At 40.0% G+C, this 13,749-nt stretch overlaps 2 protein-coding genes across 2 annotated transcripts; both read right to left on the bottom strand.

The window, feature by feature from the left end:
• Nucleotides 1–4,863: 4,863 nt before the first annotated feature.
• Nucleotides 4,864–8,244, bottom strand: LOC118223958 (twist-related protein 2-like). The gene is made up of 2 exons (XM_035411077.1): nt 7,533–8,244; nt 4,864–5,177 (listed from the first exon to the last, which is right to left on the bottom strand). Exon 1 carries the CDS (start codon nt 8,044–8,046, stop codon nt 7,564–7,566), a length of 483 nt encoding a protein of 160 aa, XP_035266968.1. The 5' UTR covers nt 8,047–8,244; the 3' UTR covers nt 4,864–5,177; nt 7,533–7,563.
• A 2,365-nt stretch (nt 8,245–10,609) lies between these two features.
• LOC118224058 (transcription factor 21) lies at nt 10,610–13,091 on the bottom strand. The gene is made up of 2 exons (XM_035411217.1): nt 12,228–13,091; nt 10,610–11,322 (listed from the first exon to the last, which is right to left on the bottom strand). The coding sequence occupies exons 1-2, from the start codon at nt 12,805–12,807 to the stop codon at nt 11,285–11,287; spliced, it is 618 nt and encodes a 205-aa protein (XP_035267108.1). The 5' UTR covers nt 12,808–13,091; the 3' UTR covers nt 10,610–11,284.
• Nucleotides 13,092–13,749: the final 658 nt, after the last annotated feature.

The raw sequence follows: 13,749 nt of genomic DNA, 5'->3' as shown, positions 1-13,749 counted from the left end.
CATTTTGTGAGAGAAACAGATAATCTTAGACAGGGAAAGTGTGTGGAGTCCTGCTGTACTGATCTTTCAAATGCTGCATGCTGCTCAAAGGAAACACGAGGGCGTGTCGAAGCTCAGACGGCCCTTCTGTATGGTGTTTAAAAGGTGGTGCTTTGCCCTCTCGCATTCTGTCTTGAACAATGTCAAAGGAATGAACAAACTCTGTAGTTCTGTATGGTTTGATTTAAAATGTTATGTTTCTGTTGCGCATCCATAGGCTACTCAGCCAAACAAAACAGAGACCCCTGACCCAGCCACCTTCCTACAATGACATGTCTGTGGCTTCTCTCCAAATCCTCACTCTTATGCCCTGCCAATTAAAAGCAGTCGGCGTGACATTACCGCCTCCCTCAGTTTACAGAGCCAGCCCTCAACAGCTCAGCTGCTCCAGTCCTCACAATGCTGGGGCTGGCCCCAAACTGCACATCTACATGTGAGAACCGGAGATGTGACACAAGCACCATGTTTGTGAAAGACGGCCTACTTCATCCCCCTCAAAATTGTCTACAGGTTTGTGAGGACATTTTTTCAGTCCAAGAGCCTGGAGGACAGACAGCATGAAGCAGCCAGCGTCATCGAAAGTACCATGAGCCTCTCATGTGCGCTAATTTTGGTCCCTGATCTTGATAACCCCAAAGGGGAGAGTGGGGTTCTCCGGATTCCGGTTCCCGGACTGAAGCAATCTGCGACCTTCCTTTGTAGTTAAACTATCAAGACTTGTTATTTGTAAGTTAGTACATGACGTCATTCTTTACCCCAGCTTTTATCTGACAGCTCTTAAATGACCTATTTCAGTTGTCCACGTGTGTGTGTGTGTGTGTGTGTGTGAGTGTTTGTGATAATGGGGAATAAAGACTCCCATGCAAGATGGTGAGTGTGAGCTGTGGTAGCGTGATCTCTGCTAAAAAAAACTACATGGTTTTTCTGTTTTGCACCTTACTGCGTGACCTTTTACAGAAGCCAGATCACATTTGTGGGAATCTAGCTGCTGGGGGGGCAGGGGGGGGGGGGGTGGGGGGCTTTACACCCTTCTGATGAATGCAATGCTCTGACCAGCCCATGGAGTGGTTTTACATGAATTGGAGTCCTAGCCACCAGAGACCAGGCAGTCCCTCAGGAGGCTCCAACCTCCATCTCTGAGGGCATTCGTTCTGCTCTAGTTTTACCATATTTATTGCTCATCTCATTTCCTCTTTTTACATTCCTTCTGAAACTAAAAGCGGTAGAGAAAGTTTTCCTGAACCTCATGGAGTCGACCCTCCAGTTTTTGAACGCCTCAGATGTGGGTTAAGTGCTCCTGGGGCACCTGCTCACTGTGTACTCAGAGCCAGTGAATTTACTCTGAACATCGAACATACCTGCTTACCACTGAGTTGACAGAAGAACCATTTCCAAAGCGATGAAGGCAGAGTCTTTGGTGGCAGTATTCTGTAAAGGACCCAGCTTTTGCAGAAATGCAACCTGAACTGAGCCAAACATCTGCCTGATTGGCATGCTGGGAAGTCACTCAGCTCCTAAAATAAAGATTTCCTATTGGGCAGCCAAAACACCCTGAACTGGATATGTTGGTTTTATCTTGGCCAACATGTCAAGTCCAACTTCTGATGTGAATGGTCTTCATGTAAGATCAAGGTTTTTGTAAACCATATGCCAGAACGTAGACACTTGGAATCAAGTCAGATATTTTCCATTCAAGAAAACTCAAGCTCAATATTTTGGTTTGTTCTGTATTTTTAATAGCATTTCTGAAATGCCATGTAATACACTTTATTATATTCTAAATACTTTGGAACCACTACTGTAAACACTTTGCCTGCACAAATATTCAGCACCTGTTCAGAACAGAGCAGACATCAAAAAAAGAAAGTAGAAATGAGGATTAAGTTACTTCTCAGTATAAATGATGGAGCAATGATTAAATTAATTACTGGCAGACACTATATTACTATTCTTACACCTGCTTTTCCAATCCAGGCACTCTCTCTTACAGACACTCTATATCCCAGCCCTGACTCTCACAGATACTCTATATCCCAGCCCTGACTCTCACAGATACTCTATATCCCAGCTCTGCCTCTCACAGACACTCTATATCCCAGCTCTGCCTCTCACAGATACTCTATATCCTAGCTCTGGCTCTCACAGACACTCTATATCCCAGCTCTGCCTCTCACAGATACTCTATATTCCAGCTCTGACTATCACAAATACTCTATATCCCAGCTCTGACTCTCACAGATACTCTATATCCCAGCTCTGCCTCTCACAGATACTCTATATTCCAGCTCTGACTATCACAGATACTCTATATCCCAGCTATAACTATCACAGATACTCTATATTCCAGCTCTGACTATCACAGATACTCTATATCCCAGCTCTGACTCTCACAGACACTCTATATCCCAGCTCTGACTCTCACAGATACTCTATATTCCAGCTCTGACTCTCACAGACACTCTATATCCCAGCTCTGACTATCACAGATACTCTATAACCCAGCTATGACTATCACAGATACTCTATAACCCAGCTCTGACTCTCACAGATACTGTATATCCCAGCCCTGACTCTCACAGATACTTTATATCCCAGCTCTGCCTCTCACATATACTCTATATCCCAGCTCTGACTCTCACAGATACTGTATATCCCAGCCCTGACTCTCACAGATACTCTATATCCCAGCCCTGACTCTCACAGATACTCTATATCCCATCCCTGACTCTCACAGAGACTCTATATCCCAGCTCTGACTATCACAGATACTCTATATCCCAGCCCTGACTCTCACAGATACTCTATATCCCAGCCCTGACTCTCACAGAGACTCTATATCCCAGCTCTGCCTCTCACATATACTCTATATCCCAGCTCTGACTCTCACAGATACTCTATATCCCAGCTCTGACTCTCACAGATACTGTATATCCCAGCCCTGACTCTCACAGATACTCTATATCCCAGCCCTGACTCTCACAGATACTCTATATCCCAGCCCTGACTCTCACAGAGACTCTATATCCCAGCTCTGACTATCACAGATACTCTATATCCCAGCCCTGACTCTCACAGATACTCTATATCCCAGCCCTGACTCTCACAGAGACTCTATCTCAGCTCTGACTCTCACAGAGACTCAGCCACATGTATTGGCAGCCCCACGTGTAAGAAAACAAACTGATGACCATAAGGTTGCAAGCCCAATCCCATGACAACCACCCTGCCAACTGCTCTATTAAGCATGGCCTGGTCATAAAGATAGGGAGCTGGCATAATTTTTGTGAGCAGGTGTGCTCCTTTGTGTATCATGCTGTCTAACAGACATTCTGACTATTACTCCAGAGGTAATTGTGCAAACACAGCATAACTGCTCTGTTGCCAACTATTATGCTAAATAATAATAATAATAATAATAATAATAATAATAATAATAAAATAATAAAACTTAATTCCCTCGTTTTTAATTTAATTCAGTAAGGAACCAAGAGAAAGATTCCAACACTGCGCTTTACCTGGGATTCACTTTTCCGTTGGAATAACACTGTTACAATGCTCTTTACTCCAGAGTCACTTCAGCTTAGTTGCTATACTAAACATTTAAACCAACTTTTCTGGCTCAATATATATGGTGATTCCTCTAAATATCATCATTCCCATCTGGGGTCATCTCTCATACAGTAGAACACGATCAAAACACATCATTAATCGTCAGATTTATAATTGCAAAATAATATACTCGTGATGAATTTGTTCAATTACAAGAATCCTTACTTATGGTTAAAAACCATGAATAAAATTTGGTAACATTACTTCAAGCTATTTTGAAAGACTTTAATGCTTTTATATGCTTTACAAAATTCAGTCTAATAATTTAAACAAGCAACAGAATATTCCTATAAACTTTAAAATTACCTAAATACACAGAGATTGTTCACTATCATCATAAGACAATGATGCCTCCACAGAAGAAATCGCGCTGTTGCTAGATATATAGGTTATCTCTTCCAATTATGGGAAAATTATCCCTAACCAGTAGGCTACGAGTTTCAAATAAAAGGAAAAACGGTTTGGTAGGGGTCCGGTATTTAAAGGTTGAGCAAATACTTCGTATATCTGTGGTCTTGTGGAGTTCTTTGCTCGCTAAAAAAATCCCCAGTGGTATGACTATTTATAAATCATTACTTCTTATTAAATCGGATAGGGCTTTTATACGATCTGGTTTGAAACTGGCTTCAGTTTATTCCCCTAATGAACGTCTAGAAGTTTTTATATCACAACAGCAAAAAATAAAATAAAATAAAAATATATATATAAATTTATCACACTCTGAAGAAGGGATCGATGAGATGAGAAAAGCTTCGGCTTATAGTTTTTGCTCCGGATCAAATAAAAGAGCAAAGGATTCATAAAGCGCTTGAAGGTAAAATCCTGTCTCAAGGAAGGCATTTTATATTTGAACAAAAAATATATTTAAAAAAAAAAAAAATGTTTAAAGTTACAAAACCTCAGAACCCATTATCGGTCAATAAAGAGAACGCCAATTGCCTGTGAAGACATAAATTAATTATCCAGTCTACAAGTTTTATACCTATCAAAACTAAATTCTCAGCTTATAAAAATGAGTACTTTTTATAATTGCGAAGGAGTTATATGGCAATGCCGTATAAAGTAATTGAATTGTTTAAAAATTATTCATAAATAATAGAAATGCACATTGGACGACATAGGAAAGTAGGTCAACGAAATCAACGGGAAAAAAAGATCCATTGTATGAGGAAACAAACATGCATTGTACTTCAAGAAGTTACTCCACTTGTATTGATCCATTAGAATGTATATTATAGGGCTTCGTATTCAAATATTCACAATAATTCCTTTTATACATACATTATACATACATTTCTGTTTTGAATATAATGACATAAAGGTATACACTCTGCGAAAATCCCGGCTCGTCATTCTGACATTGAAAGAACAGCGTTTACTTTACTAAGAGGTGTAATATGATTGTGATTGTGCTCTTTAATTGTTTTTTAAGCATTTTGATTCACTTTGACGTCCTTCATGCTCCACTGGTGTCCGTCCGGCCGGATTCTTCAAGTCCTTTGGCTTCGTTAACCGTTGAAGTCAACAGGCTACACAATAAAACAAGGAGAAATGCATTAGGCTACAAGATGACGCGTTGTAGGTAGCCTACCTGGGTGCCTTTGCTATTGAAATGCCTACATATGTGGGAAATTGCTGACGAACATTGCATTGACGCACTGACGTTTGATTCGCATGACAGATAAATTTAATGTCCGTCTGTAGGCTACTTATGGAAACAATGAACGAAATGGTAACCTTAACTGAAACCACGCATAAACGGGACGGACCTGGGTAAAAAGATAGTTCCACCTATAGTTGTTTTAGACGTTCAATTTCTGCAGTTGTTTCTCCTACACGTGAGAGGTTTTGTCAAAAAACAAGGCAATCAAACTTCCAGCGATTTTATTATTGTTCAACATATCTTAGCCTACGTTTGTATGTAAATTGCCCAACATTTCGACAAGTTGTAGGCCTACATAAGGACAAAATGAGTGATTGCATCAATGTAGGCTATTTGTCACTCGTCCACATTTGTCCCCTTTTTTACACGACAGGCCACGTCGCACTCGTAGTTGTAAACATACTGATTAGTACAGACAACTGTGTCGGGTACATTTCGTTTTAGCAAGGTTAATCTAGCCGCTAAAAGCGATATTGTGGGAAGGCAGTGTTTGGAAGTGTTTTTTGTCGAGGCATATAGGCCTACTTTACTTTCCTGAAGTGCGTAGCTCCAGAAACGCGGATAAAGGAAATAAAGTTCTGGCATATAAATATTCTCAATTCTTTACCCCAAGTAGTCTAGCTTTAATCTGGATGAGCTGGCCTAGCACAGATCACTATCCTTTGATTTAAAATAAAGGGGATAGTTGCGTCAAAATAGCCGAACTGTGGAGAATTGTTGTTTGTTAGGTTAACAATGCACATTGGTGCCTCTGACTTGGCGATATCACATTGTTGTATTCCTGAGAGTTTCACCAATACTCTTCACTTATGTACGTTGCTCTGGATATCAGCATCTGCTACAGTAAGTATTTGTAATGTTATGGCAGTTGACATGTTGACAGTCCACAAGTAGGCCTGCACATACTTGTTTTGCTTGCTCTAAATGATGATAGGGTAAAGAAGATATTTCTGTTTTAAAATAAGGACATTTTGTGGAAATGATAATAATAGCACCGTTAAACATGCATGTACAGTTCATTTAATCCATTGCAGGAATAGAGGCTTCTTCCTACAAGCACATTACTCTTGCATGCGAGTAACTAGTATGTAAGAGTAATGTGTTTGTAGGAATAGAGGCTTCTATAATCTTCTTCTACACGCTGTTCAGTTTGAACAGGTTGTATTGTGTCTTTATTGTTGTTAAAGTTTAAGTCCTACCATCTTTGTATGAAAGGACAAAGCGCTTGGGGACCTCTACAATCCTGGAGCTATTTTGAGTGCAGGCCACTGGATGTTTTTGCATGCAGCATAAATCAAATATTGGTTTGAACTTTCTGGCCAATCTCAGGCACTAACATTCCTGTGGTACAATAGCAGGAAAAACGTCTCATTATAGATCCAAATTAGTCGTGAGGGACTTTCATAGTTAATTTGTCCTTGTCTTCAGTATCTCCCCCATGCTGTTAAACAAACTTGGGCTGAAATTATTGTCAAGATATCCTGAAAAGTGACTATTCACTGTTTGATCTGCCATCTTTAGAAACGTGGTTTTAACATTTGTAATCCTAAAAGTCATTGTATAACCCCTAAAAAGTCATTGTATAATCAGATAAAGAAAATTCTATAAAGTGACAATTGTGCACTGTGTGAAATGATATCGTCATTTTCTAGCATGTATAATGCATTCATGGGTATACAATGTTTTTAATTGTGGCACAATCCACACTGTGGCTGACTAATAAAGCATGTAGGAACCTGCCATACGAACTAAGACGGTTTGATTCCCTGCCATTCCACTTTCATATATTTTGTGTGTGTTCTGCTAAATGTGCATGACCTTAATTGTGGATGGTGTGTGATATTTCAAAATAAATACATAAATAAAATAAAAAGATGATAGTAATATGATAATCGCGGTTTGTCACTATCTTTGTCATAAGGAATGACAGTGGGCCTACACCATATTGAATATGCAGTAGATTAAAATAGAGCTAGTCAGTATGTCCCTAATTTAATTGCCCTGACTTTAAATTGACTATGTTCAATTCTGTTTACACCGCACTTCAAGGTTGGGCAACGAGAGTCCTTCTATTTCTCTTCTTAATTGTTTTGTGCAAGATTTTATCGCTGCATTATATTGTACTAGAATACAGGGACGGCTTACTAATATTACTAGTAATTGTCATCATAATTTCATTTGAAAGAGAATTTTTGTATTTACTGTGACTGTCGAAACCTACCCCTGGCATTACGGATCGTAGGCTACTGGAGCTAGTGGGACGCGGACATGGACCACGCGCCCTCCATCCGCCAGACTGAGAAAGCGTAACTGAGTCTTTCATGAGCGACGTAACTGCAGCTTGACATCTTGTTATCCATCTCGTCGCTTTGTAGGACCTGACAGAGAAAATCTATGTATCTGGACGCAAGTTTCAGTGTCTGTATCTTACTCAGTTTGTCCGACGGCAGCGTGGGGATGATTTTCCGTAAGGAAGCAAAGGCTTCGTTGAGAGACTGGGTCCTCTGTCTCTCCCTTACATTCGCTAAGACCCGTTGATTTTGGAGCTCCTCGTATGACTGCGCGCTGCTGGGACTCGATTTTTTGCTTCGTTTAACTGAACAGGGACTGCAGTCACCGTTTAGATTCTTGCTGCGCTTCCTCTTCCTTCCGAATCTTCTCGGTTGTCTGTCCTCCTCTTCGCTGGTAACTGAGCTGTCCACTGGGGAGACAGGCGATCCCGAGCTCGCTTCCATTTCTTTAGAAAAAATAAAAATGCGAGACCAGATAGAGAAAATAATCCCCTTTTAAGAATCCGTGATGGGAATATACGTGAACAGGGTTAAGATGTAACATTTAGATTTGTATTTACTTTCAGTGTTTACACCTGTTAAATGATCAGGGTATCCAAACTTTAACTCGAACTGAAGTTTGGCACAGCTTTCCTCGTAGGATTTTCACTTAATTTTTTGTTTGAAACTTTATCCCAGTTTCGGATGCTAAATAGTTTTCTGAATGGAGGGGGTGGTAGCTTCGAATTCTCATTGGTCCACCAATAAACAGGAGGGATCGGTTTTAAGTTACATTACATCCCGAAACACTGACTCAGTGCTGCCTTTCCCTACCCATTTTATATTTTTTCGCCAAATGTGTTTATTTAATTTATTTGTTTTATTTGTTTTATTTTGTATTATTTATTTATTTATTTATTTTATTTGGGGGGGGGGGGGTGGGTGTGCAGTTGATATAATTTAGCCCTTTGTGGGAAAATGTGCTGTTAGAGGTTTTTTATTCAAATGAAAATATCACATTTGCCCGTGACCAAAGTGAGTTTACATTATACATACATTATACACATATATTTACCTTGTCTTACTTACTTGGTCACTTAAATCAGTTAAATCTGTTGTAAATACATGCACTTGCATAAAAGGTAGCATCACTTTGATATAGAAATATCCATGCTGAATATGCATGATTCTTTATGTCCGCTGTAAGAAATGTTGATGTATATCAATGAATATTCATGTGGTGTCTTGTAGTGGTTATGTAGGGGGCCTGTGTTACAGAGCATCGTGGGTGTTTGTGATATAGTACAGCACACATAGGGTTCTATCACAATAACAAATCCATTTTATGTTAATAAAAGGGTAGAGATATAGTGTAGATTAAAATGACATGATTGAGGCATAGTGTTTGTACACTGTTTTTTATGGAGAGCCTAGAAGGGAGGATTTGGTAGGGAGGGTCTCTGGGTGAAAGCAAGTCCACTTCTGTATAGACACATCGTATACAACCTCTGGAGGCATAATACCATTGTACAAGCTGCTTTGGAGTTACTTGAAATGTATTTCCTTGCTCTAGACCACAAACCCCTGGATGCCCAGATGCCCAATACTTTACAACTGGCAGGTTGCCAGAAATGTCTGTAAGTATCTAAAACATCCTTCATCATGCACAAAACTGTCTTGCCCAATAGAAAGCATACACAAAGAAACATGTCCAGTGTTAATTCAATTCCAGCAGAGCACATATGAATCCAATAGGAACCATATGTACTCTGTAGCCATTGATTTAACACTGGATATTTCACTGTGCAGTGAAACTGAAATAATATTTTTTTTTTAAATGAAGCTATCTCTTTAAATGTAGGGGCCTCCTGACACATTTCTAGAAACCACAAAATATCCTGCCAAATGGGGTTCTCGTCATTGCAGGTAATCGATGTATATGGGTCACCCCATAACAGACTCTACTCTTTGGCCCATGACCATGGCTAGACCTATGGCTGACCCAGGATCAGTATGGCCCAGGAGTCCACCACAAAGCCTATGGGCAAACAGCAGTTGTTTATTCTGCTGATTGAAGGGGCCTGGCTTACAAGCAGGAGACAAGGAAGTAAACATCAGGATTATAGTTACGAACAGTAAACTATTCCACACAGAAACACACATGCACAGATGCACACACACACACACACACACACACACACATAAACACATACTGTACCATCACATCAGACCCAGCCCACCCACTTCTTTTTCTGGATGCAAGTATGGTGCTCCTCTGTGTTGAAGCATCAATAAGCCTGGACTTATGAAATGGTTTTTTCCCTTCAACCCTAACCCACTGTACACTTACTGTCATGCTGTCTTGTTATTTGTACAAGATGGTTCTGTGCTCAATATGTCTACTTTTTTGTGTATTCCACCATGGTTATGTTGGTTACTTGTAGGGTATTGCCTGTTTCTACTGTTCTGACTGGCTGTGTACAGCAATTCCTCACTGAGGTCAATATTCTGTTCTATTTTATTCTATTCCATTCAGCAGATTCAGTTTATTGCTTCATTAATCTCTGAACATAAAAATTGACACCAGTTTGCACAAAGGATGTTACTGTGGCAACAAGAATTATTCATAGCTCTTGCACTACCAGAAACATTGATGCCTAAACAACACATGCTTTGACTTTGTCATTGGCAACACCCAAATCCGTCTGTGGGCCGGAGACGTGGACACACCAATTCTGCCCAGCTTTAATTGAGGAAACTGTATTTTGCACCACAATGTGACAGAGCTATAGAGGAGCTGGCCCAGTCATTTGCAGAGATAGGCTAATTTGTGACAGTCCAATGCAGAGATCAGGAGTGACCTCAAGGCTTAAAGACAATGTATTATTGTTATTGTTATTGTTATCAGCATTATTATTATTGCTGCTTCAAACAGTAAAATAAAACGGCTGTCCTATGTGGAATTTGTGTCTGTGCATTTGCATACATACAGAAGTAACATGAAGTAAAATAAAAATGACAGTTTCACTTTTAGTCAAGAAAATTTGATTTAATTATTTGAAATATAATTACAATCTAAATTAAACATTTGTCATTATTCACAGGAAATGAAAGGATATAAGTAAATACATGGGGGAAAAGACAGGAGGGTTGCATAGCAGGTAACCGCGGGGACTAGTTCAACATAAATACAGTCACCTGCTATTTAAGCTTCCCATCACTTTTTTCCATTGTGATTTTTGAGCTCCATGTGAAGGCATAATGCATGTGAAGCATTGTAGCTTTAATTTTTTAAAATATAAATAAATAGATAGATAAATAAATAAATAAATAAATAAGCATGTTCTAAATGAGAAAACACAGCCACTTATTATCCATATTGTACCTGCAAGTACCCCTTATATGTGGGTTTCGATGGGGTAGGGGGGCGATTAGATTTACCATCTCAGTTCATAAACAAATGGAACACCCTCTGTCTGAGGGCCCGAACGCCACCACATTATTTAAAACAAGTTAAATTAATCAGAGGGGCGGATCTCTGAAGATAATTTAATTAAAATGTAAAAGACTCTCGCCGCACAGCGAAATGTGCAGACGCTGTGACCTGGTGAGAAGTCTGCAGCTGCCGGCCAACCCCGATGTGATCCCGCGGTGGAGGAGAGCGCAACACTCGACGGCCTTGTTATTCAGTTTCCGCGGAGAGTTAATCCCACTTTATCCAGGAGAGCCGGGCCGTCAGATCTGAAGTTACATGGAGACAAAGCATGGCGTACAGAAGGCTTTAATTCCACTTTAATAGCCATTTAACAAGTGGCACATTTGGACCTCTTGGGGGACTGCATTCACTCATTTAAACACTCCCTAGCTGAAGAGTCTCGTGCACTGTTGGTTCACTAAGGTACACAGAGTATTCAGTACCCATTGAAGACAGTGAGAATACTTATGTTTTGGCGAAGGGAGCTTTTGAGCACAAAAGCCAAGGGCTGGACAGCTGGGACTAAAACACACAACAAATATAAACAAAGACAGGCTGTTTAAGGGTAAGACAGCTCCTGTTTAAGTGATAAACAGAAGCACAACTCACAACCAATAGGTTTTGCGGTTTGTTTGTAAAATTAGCATATCTCCTAATTTAAAAATGCTAATTATGTCTACTACATTAACTAACACAGTAAAGAGAGGCAGAGTATGTTCCAAGATTGTACTATGCAACGTTTTTGTTCTGATGTATCACAAAGAAATTATATATGCTTTTATTTAAAGATAACAAGCTAAATTGGCCCGTTTTTATTCATTTTTAACAGCGGACAAACAATGTTAATTTAGGACACGTTATTAAAAGCATCTACATAACTCTACAATTATTATTATTGTTATTATTATTATTATTATTATTATTTTGTTTGTTTGTTTTATTGGTTGGTGTGTCACTGTAAGTCACTTCTGAATTCTACATAGTATTTTCAATGTTGTTTCTCGGGTCCATTATTGAATTCCATTATATAGCACGCTGTTCTATTTCAATTGCACATCAGAAAACACGAATCATATCGAATGTATGAATTACTATTTCAAAAGTACTATCCAACTTTAGCTATAAGCCTATCTGGTTAAAAACGTTTGTAGTTCGTAATCCATTTTCTTACCACTCGTGTTCCATATCGCGTTGGTCTGATTTTTGTAGCCATTTTTCATGCATTCGTCCACATATGTCTTGGGGTCGCATCCTGACATGAGGATTTCTCTTAGGAGGGCAATGTAGGCAATTGCCAGTCGCAGCGTGTCTATTTTAGAAAGTCGTTTCTCATAGGGAAATGTAGGCACATGGCAGCGCAGTTCCTCGAATGCAGAGTTGATGCTCAGCATCCTTTTCCTCTCCCGGATGTTGGCCGCGTGGCGCTGTACCTTATAGGGGTGGTGCGGTGCCAGTCGACGCTGTCTGCGTTTGCTGATCTCATGGGGCTCGTCCACTGAGGAGCTGTCCACTTCAGCACTGAGGCCTAACTGCGGGGACTGGGAGTCTAAATCGCTGAAGGTCAGCTGTGCGTCTGGGAACACAGACTGGCAGCCAAAAGATGACCAAGGGGACAATTGTCCTGTCAGCGTTGCGCAGTCCACGAGTATACTGTCCGGCTGAGACTGGAACTGGAAATTGGGATCCATCTGGCCCCAGAAAGCAAAATCTGACGCAGCGTCTTGATCAAAATCAAAAAATATATCCTCCATCGTAAGAACGATAACAGTAGACCGTAGCCGATATACCTACAGTGTATTAGAGCTGGTAGTTTTACTAGTGGGACCTTTCAATGTATCGCCACGTTCGAAAAATAAAATGAAGCTCGCCGGGTTATCTACCTGTCACCTCTGGGTAAAGTGGCCTGAGTTGGAAACATCCTGAGGGTTAAATAGCTCCAGGGCTTCTGAGTCCACCGCGGGGATTCTCGTGCCTATTCAACGCATTGAAAGGGACCTCATTAGGACACGTGCCCTCTCCTTAATAGATTACTCATTGGCATTTAAATAGCGGTGGCTGATACAAAGAAATCAGTTGATCTTCAAATTAGGAACAGGAGAAAAAGCCACGTGTCCAATTATGAAGTTCGCTTGAGTTGTTCCTCATACAGCTTAATGCAGTGTACTAACATTTAGAAAGAAAATCCCCGGTCCTGTTCGACATTTACACTTTGAAAAGGCCTGCTTTTTTTAATTAGAACTCGAGCAACGCTGAACAATACTGCCAGAAACATATGATAGTACTTCTTTGTACCAAGCCAAAGTAACAAATTAAAACAAGGTTAGGTTTGAAACATGTTGAATTAATTTAAATAACTAATTAGTTTCATTGCAGGCTTTTCATCGAACGATTCCCGGATGATTAACAGAAAAACTAAATATTTCATAACACGTACATCCACGCTTGATGTCTTCAATAATGCGTATATCTCAACTGACATAAGAATAATCTTGCTCTTTCGTCAGTGAATTACGTCAAGTCAACGTGCTTACAAGCCACAGTATTATTGATATCCAATATGAAAATAAACAAAAACATGTAATATGCCTAATCATTCTGCAGAACAAGCTGATACAATATGCAATGGAAACCATCCAACGACTCGAATACTTTTTGTAGGCTCTTCCCTTTACTCGGAGTGGCGCGTCATTCAC

The sequence above is a fragment of the Anguilla anguilla genome, chromosome 3, assembly GCF_013347855.1.
Source record: "Anguilla anguilla isolate fAngAng1 chromosome 3, fAngAng1.pri, whole genome shotgun sequence".
In the NCBI taxonomy this organism is placed as follows: Eukaryota; Metazoa; Chordata; class Actinopteri; order Anguilliformes; family Anguillidae; genus Anguilla; species Anguilla anguilla.
The sequence above is the reverse complement of the archived record's forward strand: the minus strand, read 5'-3'. Positions and strand labels throughout refer to the sequence as shown.

What these genes read in the sequence shown, in the direction of transcription:
- LOC118223958 (XM_035411077.1), bottom strand. Translation starts at nt 8,046, where the DNA reads ATGGAAGCGAGCTCGGGATCGCCTGTCTCCCCAGTGGACAGCTCAGTT.
- LOC118224058 (XM_035411217.1), bottom strand. Translation starts at nt 12,807, where the DNA reads ATGGAGGATATATTTTTTGATTTTGATCAAGACGCTGCGTCAGATTTT. An exon ending in CGCGATATGGAACACGAGTG is followed by an intron (nt 11,323 to 12,227) that starts GTAAGAAAATGG and finishes ATGTAACTTCAG; the next exon opens with ATCTGACGGCCCGGCTCTCC.